The following is a 19963-nucleotide window of genomic DNA, read 5'->3' as shown; positions in this document are numbered from 1 at the left end:
CATGCATTGTTTAGATTCCACTGGAAAATTATACCTTCTGAGATCTAATTTAAGGCAACATCATTAGGACTTGATTAGCTCTGTGCGAATAAGGTGAAAATACCCAATTCAGAAAAGAACATGTGGTAATGAATACATTTTTGTTCAAATACTCTGTTAAGTCCCTAGGCAGGTGTGATTTCTGTAAAATAAAAGGCCCTGGGTAAAATTAAAAAAAAAAAAAAAAGTGCCAGTTGAAGCATTGTATAGTTGGGCTGGAGAAAAAGATTAGCAAAAAAAAAAAAAAAAAAAAAAAAAAAAAAAAAAAAAAAAAAAAAAGCTTATTAATGCTACCCTAATAGTCATGTAGTCATGTGTCAAGAAATCATGGAAGTTGGAAATAGTTTTAAAAATAAATGAAATTTTTTCTCTATATCCAGGAGAGGCAAAAAAAAAAAAAAATGAAATTGAAATACTGATGTCAAATCTCATCAGAATTGGAAAATTCTTAGCTTTTCTGAGAGATCCCTAAAATGGCAGCTCCATAAAGAAGGAAACCAGGATTTTCTAGATAACTTAAAAACACAGACTCATTTTTGCTTGAAATAGCCCCAGGCATAAAAATTAGCCAACCAACTGTACCTCACAAGACTGCATGAGGTTCACAAAGAAAAATGTGGATGCATCACATAATTGGTGCTCGTGCATTTATTTCTGCTTCCCTTTCCTCCTTTTATAAATGTTTGCACATATTTTATCATATTTATCTCTGGAAGATATTACTCCCATTTTTATAGACGGAGGAATTGAGGCCCAGACAAGTTTAATTCCTGTTCAAGGGTTAAAGTGGTAGGGTCTGTATCTTATTCCAGGCTGGCTCAAGGGTAATATTTAAAGACATTTTGCCTCTGGTATAGCAGATTCAAAGTCTTTTATGCCAGTAACTGTGGCACTCAGAGAAGGGTAATATTACTTCAAAGGACAAGGAAGAGAAATTATTCACTATGGGAACACAATATATGCTTCTATTTATGTAGAATCCCCTGTAATTTGCTACAATTTGTTTAATTGTTTAGAAATTTCCTACGTGCATCTGAACTTCCACTATCAATCAATTTTCATTAAGCTAGTTTTCAAAGAGTTTGAATGACGCAGCATTGATATGGGGTCCCCATTTTCTTCTTTATTGTGTAAAGTCTCACAAGTCAGTTTCAAACTAGGTTAATTTCACATTGGTGGCATGTCTTGGTGAAGGAGGCTTTTGTATCCCAACTCAGTGTTCACTGTAAACTCTAGAAAGGAGAAAGGAAGCCAACTTAATGAAACATAGTGACTGTGGAGTTAGAGACCAGCTTAGAGGAAAAGAAGGATCTGGGATGACAAGGTGTATGTGAAGGGGAAGGGTTTATTCAAGAGTATGATGAGTACTGCAACTAACAGGTATTGAGCCAGGTACTTTCATATGCTTTCCTTGTACTTACTCATTTGCTTACTTCTCACAACATAACTATGAGGTAGTTCATGTTATTTTCACTCTTTTGCAGATGAGGAAACTAAGACACAGAAAGAGGTGAAATAATTTGTCTTCTTTTAAAAAAATTTTTTTTAAATGCTTATTTATTTCTGAGAGACAGAGAGAGAGCACGAGGCAGGGAGCGGTAGAGAGGGAAAAACGGATTCCGAAGCAGGCTCCAGGCTCAGAGCTGTCAGCACAGAGCCTGACACGGGGCTCGAACCCACAAACCATGAGCTCATGACCTGAGCTGAAGTCGGACACTTAACTGACTGAGCCACCCAGGCGCCCCAAAATAATTTGTCTTCTCAAGTGGCGGAGCCGATGGGTTTTTAATCCAGGCCATCTGGGTTAAGCCTATGTCTTGCTTCAGAAAAAAATGTCAAAAGTTCTGCCATGTCTAAAAATGCCCAGTGCAGAGTTGGTTCGAAAAAGCTCCATCTCTTAAGGTCTCTTTTTTTCACTTTGGGAGTTACATTACTGACCCAATAGAGGCTGATGAAAAATATGGAAGTCCCGTTAATGTGCATTATAAACCCACATGACAGGTTATCAATTCTACGAAGTAACCTGTGATGATTATAGAGGTCACTTGCTTGTGTTTCACTGTCAGTGTTCTAACCTCTAGCATAATAGGGGCAGGGGAAAAGGAAGCTGATGAAAGAAAAAGTGTGTTAAACAAGATATATGGCAAATGATGCCATCTTTTCAGCTTGTCAATCATCACCAGTTTTTTTTTTTTTAATTTTTCCCCACGTTTATTCATTTTTGAGAGACAGAGAGAGGCAGAGTGTGAGTGGGGGAGGGGCAGAGAGAGAGGGAGACACAGAATCCGAAGCAGGCTCCAGGCTCCAGGCTCTGAGCTGTCAGCACGGAGCCCGACACGGGCTCAAACTCACGAACCATGAGATCATGACCTGAGCCGAAGTCGGACGCTTAACCGACTGAACCACTCAGCCGCCCCAATCATCATCAGTTTTGAGGAGAGACTGTCCCTGTTAGTGACAATGGAGGAAAATGTCTACTTCTAAGCCTTTTCCATTAGCCTAATAATTGGGACATGACTATATACAGGTATTGAAAAATGAAACCTACGCTTTTATTACCCTAGTAGCATCTGCAAGTGGCTATTGCAAAACTGTTCTATGTATATAAGTGAAAAGAAGCATAAGTTACAGTGACATTCCTCTGAAATTAAAAGCTTAAGAGCCGAAACTGTTTCCCAATAACACGGGCCTCAATGGTTAAAAGGTTAACTCCAGTAGGCCAAAGAGGCTGTCCCTTCCCACTGGTATATCAGAGTAGTGAATTTGTTACATTCAGCAGAGCCTCATTAGATACTCTAGATAAATAATCTCATTAAAAAAATACCATGAAGTTGATAGTTGCTATTGAAATCAGGTCAAAGGATAAAACAGGTAAGAAGGATAGAGTAACCTGGAACTAATCTTTCTGACTCCTACTTTTCATAATATATATCTACAAAGAAAACCTGAGTCTAGATATTCAACTCGAGAATAAGGCCAGGTTTCACTATCTTTTAAAAGCACATTCATATCCATATCATTGTATCCTTATACATAAGTCTCTTAGGTATGCAGGGCATATATTAACCTGATTAAAAAGAGGGGGAACATTATAACGCAGGGAGTTTCACCACTTACGGACACTATTCCTTATTAGCTAGATGGCAAGTTACTGAAGCTGTCTAAGCCTCCGTTAACTGATCTGCAAATTAGGGATAATATTAGTACTCTACTGGAGTGTTGCAAGTTTAGGTGGAATACTTTAACAAGCAAAGCACGATCACATGGGAAGCAACTAAAAAAAAAGTTGTCATCATTTGGATTAGCAAACTGTCAGTTGGTTATGAGTCGGAGAAATGAATTATCCTGACCTCTACAGATATATTACTTTGTTTTGTTTTCGTTTCCATGTAAACCTAGGTAGCCTGACTTTTGATAAGAGTGGAGTTCTACACACTCTCGCACTGCAACCTGAGGCTGAATTGATTCCTCCTTGACATGCGTTCTTTTCCATTCTCTTCAAATTTTACCAGGGGCACATTTATCTACTTATCTAAGCAGGCCCAACTTTATTTCAGTCGTAGGACTATGCCATTCTCCACTCTGTATCCCCATCCCCGACACATGCAGAAAAGCCTGCTATTGTGGGATGTGTGGAATTTGGGGGAAAGTTTTACTCTACTATCACACTCCCAAGATACTTATTAATTTTCCCTCCAAGGATTTGAATATAAATGCACAGAAGTGTAACATTATTATCTCTGTAAGCATCCCCATAAGGATCAAGTAATTTGGAAATGGCACCAGAGAGAAAAACATTACATGTTATATTACACATTGAAAAAAAATTCTTATTGCGTTTCATAAAAAAGAAGGCAGTATTCCAGCTATGAAGTATAGAACTTGTATCAGGTTTTTATAATAACGTTCAAATGGGAAGGAAGAGTAGCTTACCCATCCTTGGAGTTTGAAGGTATGGTATGGGACAGTGTGGCACGGGGGGAAGACCTGGTCTAGGAGGTGAGAAACCTGAGTTTAGTTACTGCTTTGTTATTAACTAGCTGAGTGATTTAGATTAGACATTTAACTTCTTGGGACCTCAAGTCTCATATTCTTAAAATGAGGAAGTTGGGTTTTCCCAAGGCTTCTCCTAGATCTAAAATTTCACATTACAGGCAACATTCTGTTCACTTTAAGGAACGACTAACTGGTGCCTACTATTTGAAAGCATTATACTAGGTGCTGGGGACATAAGATATATATAACAAGTTTCCTGCCCTCAAAGGTTTCTAGTCTTGTGGATTATTAAAATGATGCGGTGATATTTACAGAATATTATGTAATCATTTAGTTATACCTGTTTTACTATTCATTCAACATGTGGGGCAGTAAGTCTTAGCAAACTAAGAATGAACTTAGCCCCTCAATCTTCAGGCTGTAGCTGACCTACCAGAAAGATGTGTACTAATTACTAAGTCTGTTTTTCATTTGAAAATAACCATACAGGCCTGACTGAAAGTGATGCTGAGAAGTAACAAAGGCTGAACATCCTATATATTTTTGTGGACACCCTGAGCCAGTGAAGTGCTGGGTGCTAGGGGCAAAGCAGTGGGCAGATCCCTCATGTAGCTTAGCCATTATATACATTATATACATTATATACCATATAATATACATTATATTATATGCCATTATATACATTGTAAAGTTTGGTATCAATACAGTAAATGGCTCCCTAGAACAAATTAGTTGTGGGTTTATTTTAATTTGGTGGTGTCAAGAAGCAACCTCCTTTCTTTGCAAAATAACTGTGTCTCAGCCCTTAAATTACCATGATCAATAAAAAACATACAAATATATATACAAAATATTATGAATTTGTGTAAACTATATATAATTTACTATTTCCTAGATATAGAGTCGGTTGAACACATAAATGTGATAAGAATTGCAAGCACAGCTCTTAGTTCAGAGTAAGAAGGGGCTTTTCTTAGAATTAGATCTGCCCAACAAGGAATGGCCTATTTCAGAGTCCGGAGGTACTTACCCATCTCTGTGAGGCCCAGGGGACAGACCTGTTAGGTTAAAAGTCACCAATACGGAGGAGATTCTTGAGAAGAAAACTGAAGTGGATAAATTCAGGTCAATTCTGAGATTCTATAATTAGGTGAAGTGATTCATAAATGTGTTAATGATAGGTACAAAATTATAAGGCTGTAATTTACTCGGGAGACATTAGGGATTTATAGGGATAGAGTATACTACAACAGGAGTGGTGTGGACAGATGAACTGGTTTGATCCTGTTCTTTCAAAATATCTTGTTTTTGGTGTAACATTTATCCACTGATTTGAAACCTAAATTTCAGAACTCTGAAACTCAAAAGCCTTGGCTATAGAAATCTAAAACTTAAACGGCTTATGTTTTGTTACCAGTTGTTTGTAATATTCTTGGAGGCGGCGGGTGTGTGTGTGTGTGTGTGTGTGTGTGTGTGTAATGCCCTGGCTGTAGGCTGGGGCAGAGCCTTGGGATACGGGTAAGCGGTGGATGTGCCCGTGATTGGGGTAGGAGAGGGCTATCCTTCCTAAGTATCTCAAAATATTATTCTGCTACATTATGGTTAAGTGTGACGACTTGGTTGAAAAGCATTGAAAAAAAATGGTTGGAACTCATAAGAATGGTGCGAGTTCTTGTCTTAGGAAACTCAGTGGTCCTAGGAATTCACTTAAATTAACACCTTCCTCTGCCAACTAACAGCCAAATGAGGCCCTCTCAGCGTCAATGAATGACAGTCTCTCAATTCAGCCAGTTGTCCTTCGAGGACTCAGAACCTATCCTCTGGACTTGCCAACATGCCAGACTGAGCCTGAAGCTGAGAGCGTGGCCCTGATTTCCTGCGTGCTGTGGGGGGGCGTATTCAGATGTGTGTATGACGACGGACAATGCCTGTTAGCATTCGAAGCCTTTAGAACAGCCCATTTGTGACCAAGGGAGAAGTGTGTTGATTCTGGAAAAGAAGTGCAATTCAAAACCGGGAAGAGGATGGATTGTTGTAATTGTTGTACAAGAAGTAGGAGTTTGTTCCTTAGAGGGTTTGCTGGAAACGAGAACGCGATGATTCTTTATTCGGTTTCCAGCAGTAGGAAACAGCTAACAAGAGAAGTCCCAGTCCAAGTTCGGAGCGGACTGAGCTTCTGTTGAGGACCGCTCCGAGGCGTGCGAGACAAGTGGGTGACGCAAGTTTGGGGCCAACTCCCCTACTCCTTGTAGCGGGACACAAGATGCCCCCAACTGTGCTTTCCCTTTACCGCTCTTCACGCAACACCACGCGTGCTTTGTTTCAGAAGCCGACCCTTCTTTCTCGGTTGGTCTGCAGCTCCACCAATCCCGCCCGTGACGGGGCGGGGCTTCAGGGTCAAGGTGGACCAATTCGCCAGCCTCGCCCCTACACGCGCTTTCGGACCCCCGGGGATGAGTGACAGCAGCCGGGCCCAACCTGCTGCTCCAGAGCGTGGCCTCCGCCAGGGGCGTTACGGGGCCGAGGCGCCGGGACCAATCGCATTGGACCTCAAGGGGCGGGGCCTCTTTGCCAGCCCCAGACCGGCGCCCTCCTTACTCCTTTTGTCAAATGAGAGACGCGGAGGGGCGGTCCTTCGACCGAGGTTCAGCCAATGGTTGGAAGCGAGGTGGGCAGGCCGGGAGTGCTGGCGGCTGGTCCTCAGCTCCGAGCCGAGGTGCGGCGAGCCGGTGGGGGGACCGCGAGGCGAGCGCGGGAGCCTGGGCGGCGAGTGGGGTGTGAGCTGCCCGAAAATGCACTCGGATGCCGCCGCTGTCAGTGAGTAACAGAGAGCGAGCTGGCCGGGGCCGGGCGGTTGCTAGCACTCTCCACTCCGCTCCCGCAGTCCCCGCCCCGCGCCTCCTGTCCCGAAACGCGCCGGGAGTCCCTGCCCGGGAGCCACCCCTTCCCCTCCCGGGGCCGGGGCGGGCGGTGACGCTGCGGGCGGCGCGGGGCGGGGGCGGGCGTGGGGGGGAAGGGGCCGGCCTGATGGGGGAGGGCGGAGGTGAGGGGGGTGGGGACTGGCTCCTTTTCAGTGTTGGGGGCAGGGGGGGCGGGACGTGCGATGAAGGGCTGGGACCAGAGTGCCTGGGGTGAATGGAGGTGGAGGCGGCGGCGGGCGCTAGCGGGCAGGGCCGGGGGTGGCACCGGCGCGGGGAGAGAGGGAGGGAGCGAGCGAGCGGGGCGCAGGGGTGAGGATTTCCTAGGGGCTGAGTGGTGCGGGCGGCTCCGTGAGAAAGGCGGGTGAGTGCTAGGGGAGCGCGGGGGCGGGGACAATGGGAAGAAGGCTGGATGGCGGGGGTGGGGGGGGGGGAACAATGCGGTGGGGGAATGGGGGCAGCGGCCGAGCGGGGCTGGAGGGCGGGCGCGGAGATGAGGGCTGATGTAACGGGAGAGCGAGGTGGTGGGAAGGATTGGGGTGTGATGGGATAGTTGGGGAGTCCGGCGGGCTGGAGAGGCATAGGGAGGGTGGTAGGGTAATTGGGAGTGGTTAAGAGGGGGGCAGACGTTGGGGTAATAGGATTGAGCAGGTGTTGGGAAGAGAGGGTAATTGGGAGTTAGAGGCGAGGAAGGAGGGGAGGGTTTGAGGTGACAGGATGGGGGCAGGGGTAGGGGAGGTGCGGTGGGGGTGTAAAGCTAGTTGGGAGGAAAGGGGGGTTGGGAGGGGCCGGGGGCAGGGGGAGGACTGTCAAGTCCACATTCGGTCCGCGCGGGGCTCAGGGGAAAGGTGGCAAACTCAGTTTTCAGGGAGGTGTTCCCTCCCCCGGATCAAGATAGGGTCCATGTAAGGGGGAGCCCTGAGCTTCGGGGTGCCGGGAGAGGAGGGGGCGGGGCTGAGGTGGAGGGGGCGGGGAGGTGCCCTGAGGTTGGCGCTGGCCGCGGTTCCCCCAGAGCGGCGGGAAGCGAGGTCAGCGCTGGCGCGGGCTCCGGCTGCGGGACTGGGAGGCGGGGCACGGGCGCGGGCTGCGGGCTTTCCGCGGCGGGAGCGGGAGGGGTCGGGCCCTGGAGACCAGGTGGGGGGTTTTGCGCAGGGGAGGTGTTGGGGTCCCAGGCAGTCCGTGGGTTTGGCAGTCTGTGACGCAGTTGTCTAATTTCTGGTCGTCAGGTGTGGACGCTGGTACCTAGAGACCCGCTTCCCTGCACGGGGGGGCTGGACCACAGGCTCCACGTAGCGCCTGCGGAGCGCGACCTCTGCCTAGCTTGCGGGGAGGACGCGTTAGGGGTTTCCTTTAGGGTCTGGCTCTAGTGGCCGGGTGTGAAGGGGAAAGGCGGTCGCGCGGAATTCTGGGACTTGTAGTCCGCGCCGCGCGGGGCCGCGGTTGGGTTGGGTGCACGTGGGTAACTGTGGAAACGAGTCCCAGAATGCTTCGCGCCTTTCGGAGCTTCCCGGCTCTGCTAACTCGTGCTTTTTCCCCAGCGGACCCGAGCGCGCTCTTGGGAATCTTCTCTTGTCCCCTGGGGCTGGAGCGATTCACTAGACCTTCTCTCTGTGTCAGCGGGAGGGGGAAAACCAAGCCAGACACAGTCCTTTTGCACTTGGGTTCTTGATTCACTAGTTGATTACTTCCTCCGGCATTTGGTGGCCTTATTTGTAATTTGTAGGGTAATGCTTAGTCTTTTATCATCTAGCCCATAGGTTTGGGAAAACATTCAAAATTCAGCACCATCTTAAAGCAGAGTTTAGGATGCTGTGTTTATTGTGGCATCCAGTGTATGTAAACACTAGTTTAAAAGGCTTAATTTTACATAAATCTCGGAATGCAGTGGAGACCAGTGTAACCCTTGTGAAGGTAGTATAGATTATGTGGTCGTATTTCTTGGGCTGTTTGGACTGCCCAGAGATAGGACTTTTTGAAAAAAGATGGTCTTGAGTGATGGAGGAGGCTTCATGGAATTTAGGGTGGAAATGTGCCCATTCATAAAGGCAGCATGAAGACGAACAAAGGGAATATGTGATGTTTTCAGTTTTCAAGGGAATAGGGGAGCAAAGGAAGCTAGAAGAAGGTAAACTTGGTGGAGGGCCTTAAGTTTTCATATTGTTTTTTTGTTTTTGTTTTGGTTTTGGTTTTGGTTTGCTTTTAACTGCTACTGTCATTCTTTCTCTTTGCCTCTTTAATATTAGAGACCACCCTCTCAGTCTTTAGGTGCCCTAAATGCCACATCTTTTGCGGATTCCCATTACCATTTAAATACTGAATCTGTACATCACAGAATCTGTAATGTAGAGGGCCATAAGATTAGCTCAGAGATGACAGACTGATTTTATGTGATATATAAGGTATTGTGAAACTATTGGTAGCAGTCACTAGAAGAATATTATAACGATCCTAATGATAAAATTTTACCAAAAAGTCCTAAAATTTGGAAACCTTTTAGTATGGTTACAAATATACTGAACTTGCATACTTGATTAAGTGATTAATGGTTAAATGATGGCTGAAAAATTGGGCAATGTGTAATTTTTTTCAGGAAAAGATTTCTGTTTATCTTACGTTTTGCTTAATCTTGTGACGAAATATTCAGGAAGCCTTTTGTGATGTGTAACTATGTAATGTGGACATGTTTTTTATTATAAGCTTTCTTTTTTTTTTTTTTTTTTTTAAGTTTATTTGTTTTTGGGACAGAGAGAGACAGAGCATGAACGGGGGAGGGGCAGAGAGAGAGGGAGACGCAGAATCGGAAACAGGCTCCAGGCTCTGAGCCATCAGCCCAGAGCCCGACGCGGGGCTCGAACTCACGGACCGCGAGATCGTGACCTGGCTGAGGTCGGACGCTTAACCGACTGCGCCACCCAGGCGCCCCTGGACATGTTTTTTAAAATATGCACTTAATAGTGGAATTTGTTCTCATATAAAGGGTAAAGTGTATGAAGATGAAAACAAGAGTTATAATTGTCTTCAAGGTGGTGTTTTTTTTTTTTTTTTTTTTAAATTTTTTTAAAGTTTATTCATTTTTGGGACAGAGAGAGACAGAGCATGAACGGGGGAGGGGCAGAGAGAGAGGGAGACACAGAATCGGAAACAGGCTCCAGGCTCTGAGCCATCAGCCCAGAGCCCGACGCGGGGCTCGAACTCACGGACCGCGAGATCGTGACCTGGCTGAAGTCGGACGCTCAACCGACTGCGCCACCCAGGCGCCCCAAGGTGGTGTTTTAAAAGAAGTATTAGCTTAGTAATTTTTCCCTTTTTATCTCTATTATATCCCAAAGGGCAGTTGCCCTTTACACACACACAGTCCCCCTCTTCTCCAGCCCCTCAAACCCTAGGTTTCTAAACCTGATCAGCTTATATTTTATGCTGTGGATTTTAGGTTCCTCTTTAATTTTTGGCCTTTGGGGAGGTCCTTTCTTTTCTTTTAATTTTTTAAAATGTTTTATTTATTTTTGACAGAAAGAGACACAGAGTATGAGAGGGGGAGGGGCAGAGAGAGAGAGGGAGACAGGGAATCGAAGCAGGTTCCAGGCTCTCAGCCGTCAGCACAGAGTCCATTGTGGGGCTGGAACAAGTGAACTTCAAGATCATGACCTGAGCCAAAGTGGGATGCTTAACCGACTGAGCCACCCATGCGCCCCAATGGAGGTCCTTTATTTTCATGTGAACTTATCTATGCATTTAAACAGATGTTTCTTACCCTTGGCCCAGTATTTTTTCACAGTTTTATATTGGGAAGGTTTTTAGGTTATCTTGTCTATAGCGCTGCCAGCAAAGTCTCCCTCATTTTCTTCATCATAGAGAACTTCTGTACATTTACTCTTTCCTTCCTCTGTTCCTCCAAGAAGTGCCCCTGCCTGTACTTGATCACATTTTTCCAGATGTTATTTATCATTATATCCCTTTCTGTTTTTATCTTTAGCTGCTCCCAGCAGCTCTTATAGTTTATTGCTTTCTTCCTGGCTAATAATACATGTTTGGTATTTTGTCATCTCAAGAATAAGGATCTTGTTAAATCAGCAGAATAAAAAATCAACCTGTCAGAAACCAACCTCATGATTTGACCTCTGTTGTATCCATTATTGGCAAGTAACAATACACAACTGAAAATGGCATAAATAATAGAACTTATTATTGCCCAGTAGCAAGAAATGTAGAGAATAGATGATTCTGGTGCAGTGTCTGAATGATACCTTTGAAGACTCTAGGTTCTTTGCATCGCTTTCTTCCTCTCTTCTTAATATTTTGACTTCTGGAAAGCCTCGGGCTCGTTGCCTCTTGTTGGCAGTGTGGTTGCTGGGGCCTCAGACATCATGCCTGTGTAAGACAGGGAAGAAAGGAATATATTTTCTTACAACTCCCTCTTAGAGAGGAGTCTTCTAGAAGGTCACCTTGGAGACTCCCAACCCCCCCCACCCCCCACCCCCTTTCAGTTTCACTGAATAGAACTGATCCTATGGCACTGCTACTTGTAAGGAAGGTTGAGAAAGTGAAAGTCTGGCATTTTTCAGCTGCTTTTGTGAGATGTGGCCTGTGCTAGGTGTAAGAACAGTGAGGAAAATGCTCTGGGTCGGCAGCCTACAGGTTATATCCCTGAGCCAGCTACTTTGTCCAGCTGTTTCTGGCTTGGTCTCAGTCTTTTTTTTTTTTTAATCTGTCAGTTTATTTTCTGCTTCATTTTAAAACAAAGGTAACTTACTAAGTATAAATAAAAGCCTGTCAAGAGAAGGAAAGTAAACTGTAGATTTCCAGGCTGCATATGAATGCTTGCTGTATGTTAGAAACAGGCCATATTTTGGCTCTGAGCATCCTAGCAGTCAAAACAAAGAGGAAAACAAGACTAATTAGTTTTATTCCTCTGGTTCATGAACTGCAATTCATTTACTGACCCAAGCTGGCAGCTTAGATATTTCTCATCCTTCCCCATGCTCTACTGAACTCTCAGACCTATTGCCATCACCCTGGGGCTGATCCATCTTTCCTTACGTTGTAGTGAATGGGCAGTAATCCTTTTGCTAGCCTCAGCCTCCTCTCCCTTTGCCTTCCTCATCGCTAGTCCAATCATCTTTGTCCTTAGGATTCCCCTAGACAAAATGAGGGTTCCCGTTTGCTGCATGAGAACAGACTCCTCAGAACCTGGGTTTGAACCAGCTTCTGTAGTTGAAGCTCACTTTCTTCTCCCTGAACTGCTGCTTCCTTGTCCACTGCCATCAGTGCTACTTCTGGGGAGCTTTTCCTTACCGGGTTCCTTTTCCCTCTCTAGCAGACTCATCCTCTCTCTCTGTGTTGAATCTCCAAAGTACTGTTCACTTCTGTTCTCAGTTTTAACTTCTATAGCAGTAGCTGCTTGTTTACTTATTTGTCCCTTCCCCAATTAGATTATTACCCCTTGAGATCTGGGACTATATGACTTAGTATCCACTTTGTCATCAAAGATGATGCTTTGTTTAGGTTCTCAAGTATGTATTGAATTGCACTTAAATGGTCAACTCTTTTTTTTAAAAAAAAAATTTTTTTTTTCAATGTTTATTTATTTTTGGGACAGAGAGAGACAGAGCATGAACAGGGGAGGGGCAGAGAGAGAGGGAGACACAGAATCGGAAACAGGCTCCAGGCTCTGAGCCATCAGCCCCGAGTCCGACGCGGGGCTCGAACTCACGGACCGTGAGATCGTGACCTGGCTGAAGTCGGACGCTTAACCGACTGCGCCACCCAGGCGCCCCTAAATGGTCAACTCTTAAATAGTGAATTATCTAGAAAATTTTAATTCTCCTTCCTATTTAGTATGCTTCTGAGTCTTTCATTATCTTCAGATTGTCTTCAGGGAATACAAACTTTCACTTATTCATTCTCTTTTTTAACAAAGTCAGCCATAAGCAAACCAATTTCAATTATATAAATATAAATATATTAGAGAATGCAAGCATGAGCAGGGGAGGGGCACAGGGAGAGGGAGAATCCTAAGCAGCCTCCACGCCCAGCTACAGCCCCACCTGGGGCTTGATCCCACCACCCATTAGATCAGGACCAGAGCCGAAACCAAGAGTTGGTTGCTTAGCCAGCTGAGCCACCCAGGGGCCCCGATAATATTTCTTTTTAAATACATGCAGATATCAGTTTTGAAGAATGCCTGTGGCACGGAGAAGTTCTCAAGGGGAAAGCAAAATGCTGGTGATGTACTAAGGGACCAGGAGTCTATGTGTGAAAGCGCATGTTTCCATTTCAGATCTGGTGTGTAAGTCTGTGTGGAGAAGGCTAAGGCAGGGCTTGAGAAGACTGGCATTACCTCTCTTTGTTTTGTGACCAGATTCTGGTCCTTAGGGTTTATTTCATAATGTTAACTATACATTGAGATTGCTGGAAGCTTTCTTCATTTAGATAATAAACTTTGTTAGTTGAAGGTGAATTTTCTGAGAATGTGACATTAATGCTGATATCTTTTTATAGTTGGTCATCTTGCATTCGTATTAATAGCTTTTCAGAGCTTGTTCTTTTTTCTTATTCTGAGATTCAGGTTAGGAGAAGTATCTCTTGAGAATTATTCTTTTAAGCAGAATATACATTTAAAAAATATGCTTTAAGTAGAAAAAGATATCCAAACGCATTTTAAATAGAATCATGTATTTTGGCAATAATTGCATTACTGTTTCAGACCTAAGTGTTTTGTTTTTCCCCTCTTGTGTCCATTATTCTAGCAAACAAAGAATTTACTACTCCAGATTTGAATTATTTTTCTTTTATTTAGAAAACACTCTTAATGAGTTATTTTCAGTTTAGGAAGGTAGGCTTGTAGTTTTTGCAACTAACTAATATACTAAAACACTAAATGATATGAAAAAGACCCCCACCCTCCCCAAATAGCATTACCTCTGGGTATGATTCCTTTTAGTTCCATCTTTGAGGGGTTTTTTCTTGTATTTTTTTTTTTTTTTTTTTTGAAAACCTTTTGCTACTTGCTGGCCCATATCGCTAGTATTCCCAGAGATGGTGTGCCATCCGTTTGTGTTTGTGATGGGCATTGTCAGTCTTCGGGGCCCTGGCTCTTTCTCTGGTTGGGAAACTCCTACCTTTGTAGGCAGACCTGCTCACACACACCCACCACAGAACTTGAATGTGAATGAATGGAATCTGAAGCTGGAGGCAAGGGATGGAAAGAAGCCGGGGGAGTGCCCTGAGGCCCTTTGGAGGGGATGGGCAGTGGGGGCAGCTGCCCTGGTCCCAGGGGCCAGCCAGTTCTGGCTGTGTCTGCGTGCTCCGCAGTGTGCCCGTAAGCATTGTTTTGGTTGTGTAACTTGGTTTTCTGGATTTCCTAGACATGCTGTGAATTATACGGTGGCCCTTTAAAAGAGCAGTCGTTATCCTGTTATATTAGCTAGTTGGTTTCTGGTGCTCCAGAAACTAAGAATTCTGAAGATCAACATCCAGACCTGTCACCGGACCGTTCGTGGCAGAGGCCCTTGTGGAGAAGAGCAGTGACGTGCCTTTCCACCCTGACTGGACTCTGTTCAGAGTCCTAGGTTCCTGGTCCCAGGTTACTCAAAGGACAGAAAGGACACATAGGCATGTATGACGTCGGTTGTGGGTGCTGTCTTGCCAGTGGTCAGTCAGGACTCTGGGCCACACATCAGCCACCGTGCTGGATCTCAGTATACAGAGCTTTTCACTGCTTGTCTTTTCCTAATCGCCTCTTTGCCCTGAAAACAAACAAACAAACAAAGTCTGATGCTCAGGAACTAACGTGTAACTTCTAGTGTGTCTTTTTGGGTCTGATTTGGAAGTATTAGCTATGGAAATAATATTTGTGGTTTTTTTGGGTAGAATATTTACCTAAAATTCCTATCTGAATGTCTTTATTGCATTTTAGTCATTTATTGCGTATAATATACATACTATAAAATTGTGCCTATTTTAAGTGTATATAGCTTGATAATTTTTGATAAATGTCTACACTGGTATAACCAGTACTAAAATTAAGATGTAGAACATTTTCATTACCCCCAAAAGTTCCCTTGTGCCCCCTTGCAGTCTGTACTTCTCTCCTCCACATTGCACCACAATTTTTGGCTTTTGATATATGTCATCTTAGGCCGCTTCCATGTTAGTTGATGATTTGTCACTTTTCTGTTCATGGGGATGTTACAGTATAAAAAGTATTTATACAGTACAGTATTAATCTCTCTCCCTTTTTTTAGTGAACTATTAAATCCAAAGAAAAACTATCAGTACTGTATAAATTATAAATCTTGTAATGCTTTACCACGTGGAACTGTCTAGAGTGAAATGACTTGTTCTCTTGAAGTTTTCCAGTGGATGGCTGTTCTCTGTGGCCCAAAGAGGGTCACATCCAGGGTTTGCTCCCTGGATGTGATGATGTCTTGGATTGTTACCTGGCTCAGGTTGAGAGACAGGAAAGCATCATAGTTAAGTGTGGGCGGTAGAGTCAGATTGCCTGGATTCAGATCCTTGCTCTGCTACATATTAGCTGTGTGACCATGGGTAAGTTAGTCAGCTACTCGGTGAGCTTCAGAGCCCTCACGTATAAAACTTCCCTGCTGCAGAATGTGGAGTTGTGCAGTCAGTTAGCAGTGTTTATTGAGCATCTACCATGTACCAGGCCCGGTTCTTCATCTTTCGTGAAGTTCTCAGTCTAGTGTGGGGGAGGGAGATAATGAGCAGGTAAATCATGCAGTGTGTCAGATGGTGATAAGTTGTGTAAAGAAAAAAATAAAGCGGTGGAGGGTGGGGGAGCACAGGTGTGTGAGCAGGGAGGGGAAAGGAATGGAGCACGTTGCGGTTTTAAATAGCAGGGTCAGGTTTTAGGTTAAGACCTGATGGGAGTGAGGAGCATTCCCGGCAGCAGGGGAGATGAATGCGAGGCTCTGAGTGGGAGCAGGCCCAGAACCGAGGAAGGAATCGCAAAGAGGCTGCTGTGCTTCGAGTGGAGTTGGTGGTCGGGCAGAGAGAAAGAAGTAGGAGGCAAGGTCTGAGCGACCCCAAGGATTAAATGAGATAAAACACGCAGTTTAGAGACGTGTGTGGCTCTTTTCTGTTTTTGTCGCTAATGACTGCTGTGTAATGACGCCTTCCTCATTAGGCTATGAAAGGAGACCCTTGAGAGGAAGAGAGGTTATCAGAAGGAAAAGAACCAAGTGAGGCATTCCTTCAGTTAGCCATTCACCAAACATTGGAGGCTTTCTTGTTTGTTGCCAGGCATTGCTGTAACACACGTGACTGTGAGAATGAGGGGGTCCCTGTGCCTAAGAAGCTTCTTCCAGCGGGCTTAGGGGTGGAGGCAGAGAAGTAATGGATGGTTTGAGTATGACACGATGGCAGCTAAGTTAGTTGGATGCCCAGGGTGCTTTGGGAGCAAATGGGAAGTCATTAAAATTAGACTTCACGGAAAGGTAAGTATTTATACTTTGGGTTTTGCTTTTGAAGTTTTCCTGTGTGAAGGAAAAGATCTATGTGTGCCTGGGGGAGGATTAGGTAGGAGGGTGCTTTCCCAGCAGTGGGGACAAGCAGGGGTGACAGTACTGAGAACTGGGGCAGTAGAATGGGTGTTTGGCAGGCTAGAGTGAAGGGGACAAGGTGGAGGGGTGGGCAGGAGCCACACGGGCGGAGGGCTGCGAAGAGGGACCAGGGAGAGAGTACGAGTAGGAAGGAGAGGGGAGGAGGGAAGCACAAGTCAGACAAGGTGGGGCACAGGGAGAGAGGAGGAACAAGGGGGAATGGAGAGGGGCTGAGACAGGTTTGGTGGTTATCCTTGGACTGTTCCAGCTGCTTTGCCCATCTTGACGCATTCAGCCCTCACCACGGCCCTCAGAAGCAGGCTGTGTACCATTATTCCCATTTCACAAATGAGGAAGCTGAGGCGGAGAAAGGTTTAGTCGTCCTCGTTACGTCAGACAGCTTGTAAGTAAGTGGCGAATTGAGATTCTAACTCAGGCATTCTGACCGCAGGGCTAGATGCCCCACCACTGCCGATGAAAATAATACTCAACGTTCTGTTTGTGCCTTTGGTTTAGTCCTTATGGCAGCCCTGCAGGTATCCTGGAACCCCCGATTTTGTCTCTGGCCTGTGGATGGTGACGGCAGAGCCAGCTGACCTCATCGTCTCCATTTTGCTTCTGGCTCTTTTGTTCTTGGAGTGGGCCCCAACAGCATCAGCATGGAGGATGAATTCCTTCTTTGCCACTCCTCTCTCCTCCTTGCTGCCATCTTCTCTCAGCGACAGTTGGCATTTAAAAACTGATTCTAACTGGGGGACTGATTGTGGCAAAGTATTGCATACCTTAACTCACGGAATAGTCGTGTTTATTTCGTCTCCTTAGATCTTATTTTACTTTTTTTTTTTTTACATTTTTTAAGTTTTTATTTATTTATTTTTGATAGCACGGGAGAGGCAGAGAGAGAATCCGAAGCAGGCTCTGCACAGTCAGCACAGAGCCCGACATGGGGCTCAGTCTCACGAACTGTGGGATCGTGACCTGAGTCAAAATCAAGAGTCAGATGCTTAACTGACTGAGCCACCCAGGTGCTCCAGCCACCCGGGTGTCTATTTTAAATAAACATGTATTAACTACTTCTAAAACATGCTTTTTAAAAATATGTATTTTTTTAATATTTATTTATTTTTGAGAAACAGAGAGAGATAGAGCACAAGCTGGGGAGGGACAGAGAGAGAAGGAGACACAGAATCCAAAGTAGGCTCCAGGCTCTGAGCTGTCAGCACAGAGCCCGGTACAGGGCTTGAACTCACGAGCCATGAGATCATGACCTGAGCCGAAGTCAGCCACTTAACCGACTGAGCCACCCAGGCACCCCTAAAACATACTCTTTATATTATTTTTAAATCTGGGACATACCTAACAACATTGCAGAAAAGCGAGAAAACCTAAAACTTACCTTTCAGTAGAGCTAGTTACATGTTTTTGTGTAACATCTTTGAAATTGTTTTCTTTTTTTCTGTAATTGAGATCGAGTTCGACTCTTTTTCCGCTTCAGTATCCCTTTCTGCAGATGCCGTTCCCAGCAGTTAGACCAAAGATTACTTGTTCTTAATTAAACGGGAGGCTGGGAAGGATAGTGGCATGGTCAAGTCCAGGCTACTGGCCATTGGCGCCACACTTTTAAAGGCCCGTCACCTTGTCATCCCTTCTGCCCTGTCTTTACTTTTTGATCTTCCAGGTTCAGCGTGTCTTAGTCTATTCTGTGTTCTAATAATAGCAGGGGTTAAAACAATGAACCGTAATGGGTGCACAGCGTGGGCCAGCACTGTGCTAAGTGCTTGGCACACACCATCTCATTTGCTCCTCACAATGGCCTTGTGAAGGGGGGCCCGTTCTACTGTACAGATGAGGACACTGAGGCACAGTGAGATTGGGTCACAAGGGGTCACTCAGCTAGGGTGTCACAGAGCTGAGACTCTAACCCGGGCCTTTCTGATGCTAGAGCGTCAGGGCTCTTGTGACATCAGTGAGATTAAAGGATGAGTTTTACTCTGAACCACGGAGTGGGTCTGTGTTCTTCGGCGGGTGGGGTGGGGCAAAGGGAATGAATCTAGGGCCCCTTGTACCTTGTCACACTTGGAACGCAGCCAGACAGGGTGTCCTGAAGTGGCCGACTCCTTTGAGACGGCACCAGCAGGCACAGGTCGTGGAGTGGAAGACGGGGCTAGGTGGCGCACTGCCTCTCCCGGGCGGATGGCTTCTCGCAGCCTCTTTTACGGGTCCTGTGAGAGTTAGAAGGAAAAAGCCAGCAGCAGTATGCTTGGACAGCTTTAATTTTGGATCTTGTGCTCAGTGAAAATGCTGAGTCACCTACGGTGACCTGCTTCCCACCCCTTATCAGTGTCCTCTTTGCGTGGCTCACCTTTTGGCTCTTGTGCCTTTAAGTAGCAAGTGTTTATTGATGAGGGGAATGATGTTAATATCTTCCTACTGCTACTTTGTTTCTTTTCATTTTCACCTTATAATCTTTCCAGCCTACAATCTTTCCCCTACATCTGGAGCTTTTCTTTTTCCCATGCTGACGGGGTCCCCGTGAATGAGTTGGGTTCTGGTCTGTTCTGTGCTGAGCTTGTTCTGCGCTGTGCTGGCAGGCTGGGGCTGGAACTCCCCTCCCTGGCTACATGTTAGAATCACCTGGGTTACTGAAACATCCACGACCCTGCTCCCACTTTTATCTAATTGATCTGGATTGGGGCCCTGGCCAGTTTTCAAGCTTCCCAGGTGATTCTTATGTGCAGCCACTGGATTAGCTTTAAGAAGCTTAATTAGCGAGCTGGGTTTGGTTCGGGCTACGGGGGAGAGGGCGCTGGGCGGATAGCCAGCCATTCCTGCTCATTGTGTGACGTCCCAGCCAGCGCTCAGTGCTTACCGTGTGCCAGGTACTGTTCCAAGCCCATCCCAGCATCAACTCATTTAATCCTCGCAGTAGCCCTGTGAGGCAGGCACTGCTATTTTCTGTTTCATAAAGAAATTCCCACCAGCAACGAAGGGCATGTAGTATGAAACTGACCCACAAACCTAGCACACAAACTTAGAGTAATACAGTAAATCTAAAGCTGGGGGGTGCAGGTGCTGCTTTTGATAGGAGAGGAGAGACCTCTCTGATGAGGTGACATTTGAATAGATATTTCAGTGAAGTCAGCTGGCAGGCTTTGCGGACACCAGATGTCATTGACGCAGAGGCATATTAAATGCAAAGGCCCTGAGGTAGGAATTCACGTGAGTCTTCAAGGAAGAGAGTGGCTGGAATGGAGTGAGCAAGGATAATGGAATGAGATGACTTAGGTCAGATCATGTAGGGCCTTGTAAGGACTTGTTGAAGACTTGGATTTTTTTTTTTTTCTTTTATGCTGTAGTAACAAATCCAAAATTGTGTTGCTTGAAATCAGAGGTTGTTCCGTGTTCTTTGCAGGTTGGCAGGGGTCTCCTCTTGACATCATTGGCATTCTC

The 19963-nt window shown here is 45.4% G+C and overlaps 1 protein-coding gene across 11 annotated transcripts in view; it reads left to right on the top strand.

Moving 5' to 3' along the window:
* The window catches only part of DCUN1D4 (defective in cullin neddylation 1 domain containing 4), an 86350-nt gene that overhangs the window by 3329 nt on the left and 63058 nt on the right, over positions 1-19963 (top strand). The window contains exon 1 of one of the 11 annotated variants that reach the window (XM_045474092.1): positions 6684-6852. The exons of 1 other annotated variant lie outside the window; for it this stretch is intronic. In XM_045474092.1, coding sequence (XP_045330048.1) covers positions 6828-6852 — 25 coding nt within the window. In that variant the 5' untranslated portion in view covers positions 6684-6827. Of the gene's footprint in view, positions 1-6683; positions 6853-7134; positions 7167-7212; positions 7318-7839; positions 7859-7941; positions 7982-8392; positions 8865-16760; positions 16921-19963 lie in introns of those variants that run through there. 9 more of the 11 variants (XM_045474093.1, XM_045474095.1, XM_045474098.1 and 6 more) reach the window with 9 other exon arrangements.

The sequence above is a fragment of the Leopardus geoffroyi genome, chromosome B1 (assembly GCF_018350155.1).
Source record: "Leopardus geoffroyi isolate Oge1 chromosome B1, O.geoffroyi_Oge1_pat1.0, whole genome shotgun sequence".
NCBI classification, from domain to species: Eukaryota; Metazoa; Chordata; class Mammalia; order Carnivora; family Felidae; genus Leopardus; species Leopardus geoffroyi.
Note: the sequence above shows the minus strand (reverse complement) of the source record. Positions and strands in the feature narration are given on the sequence as shown.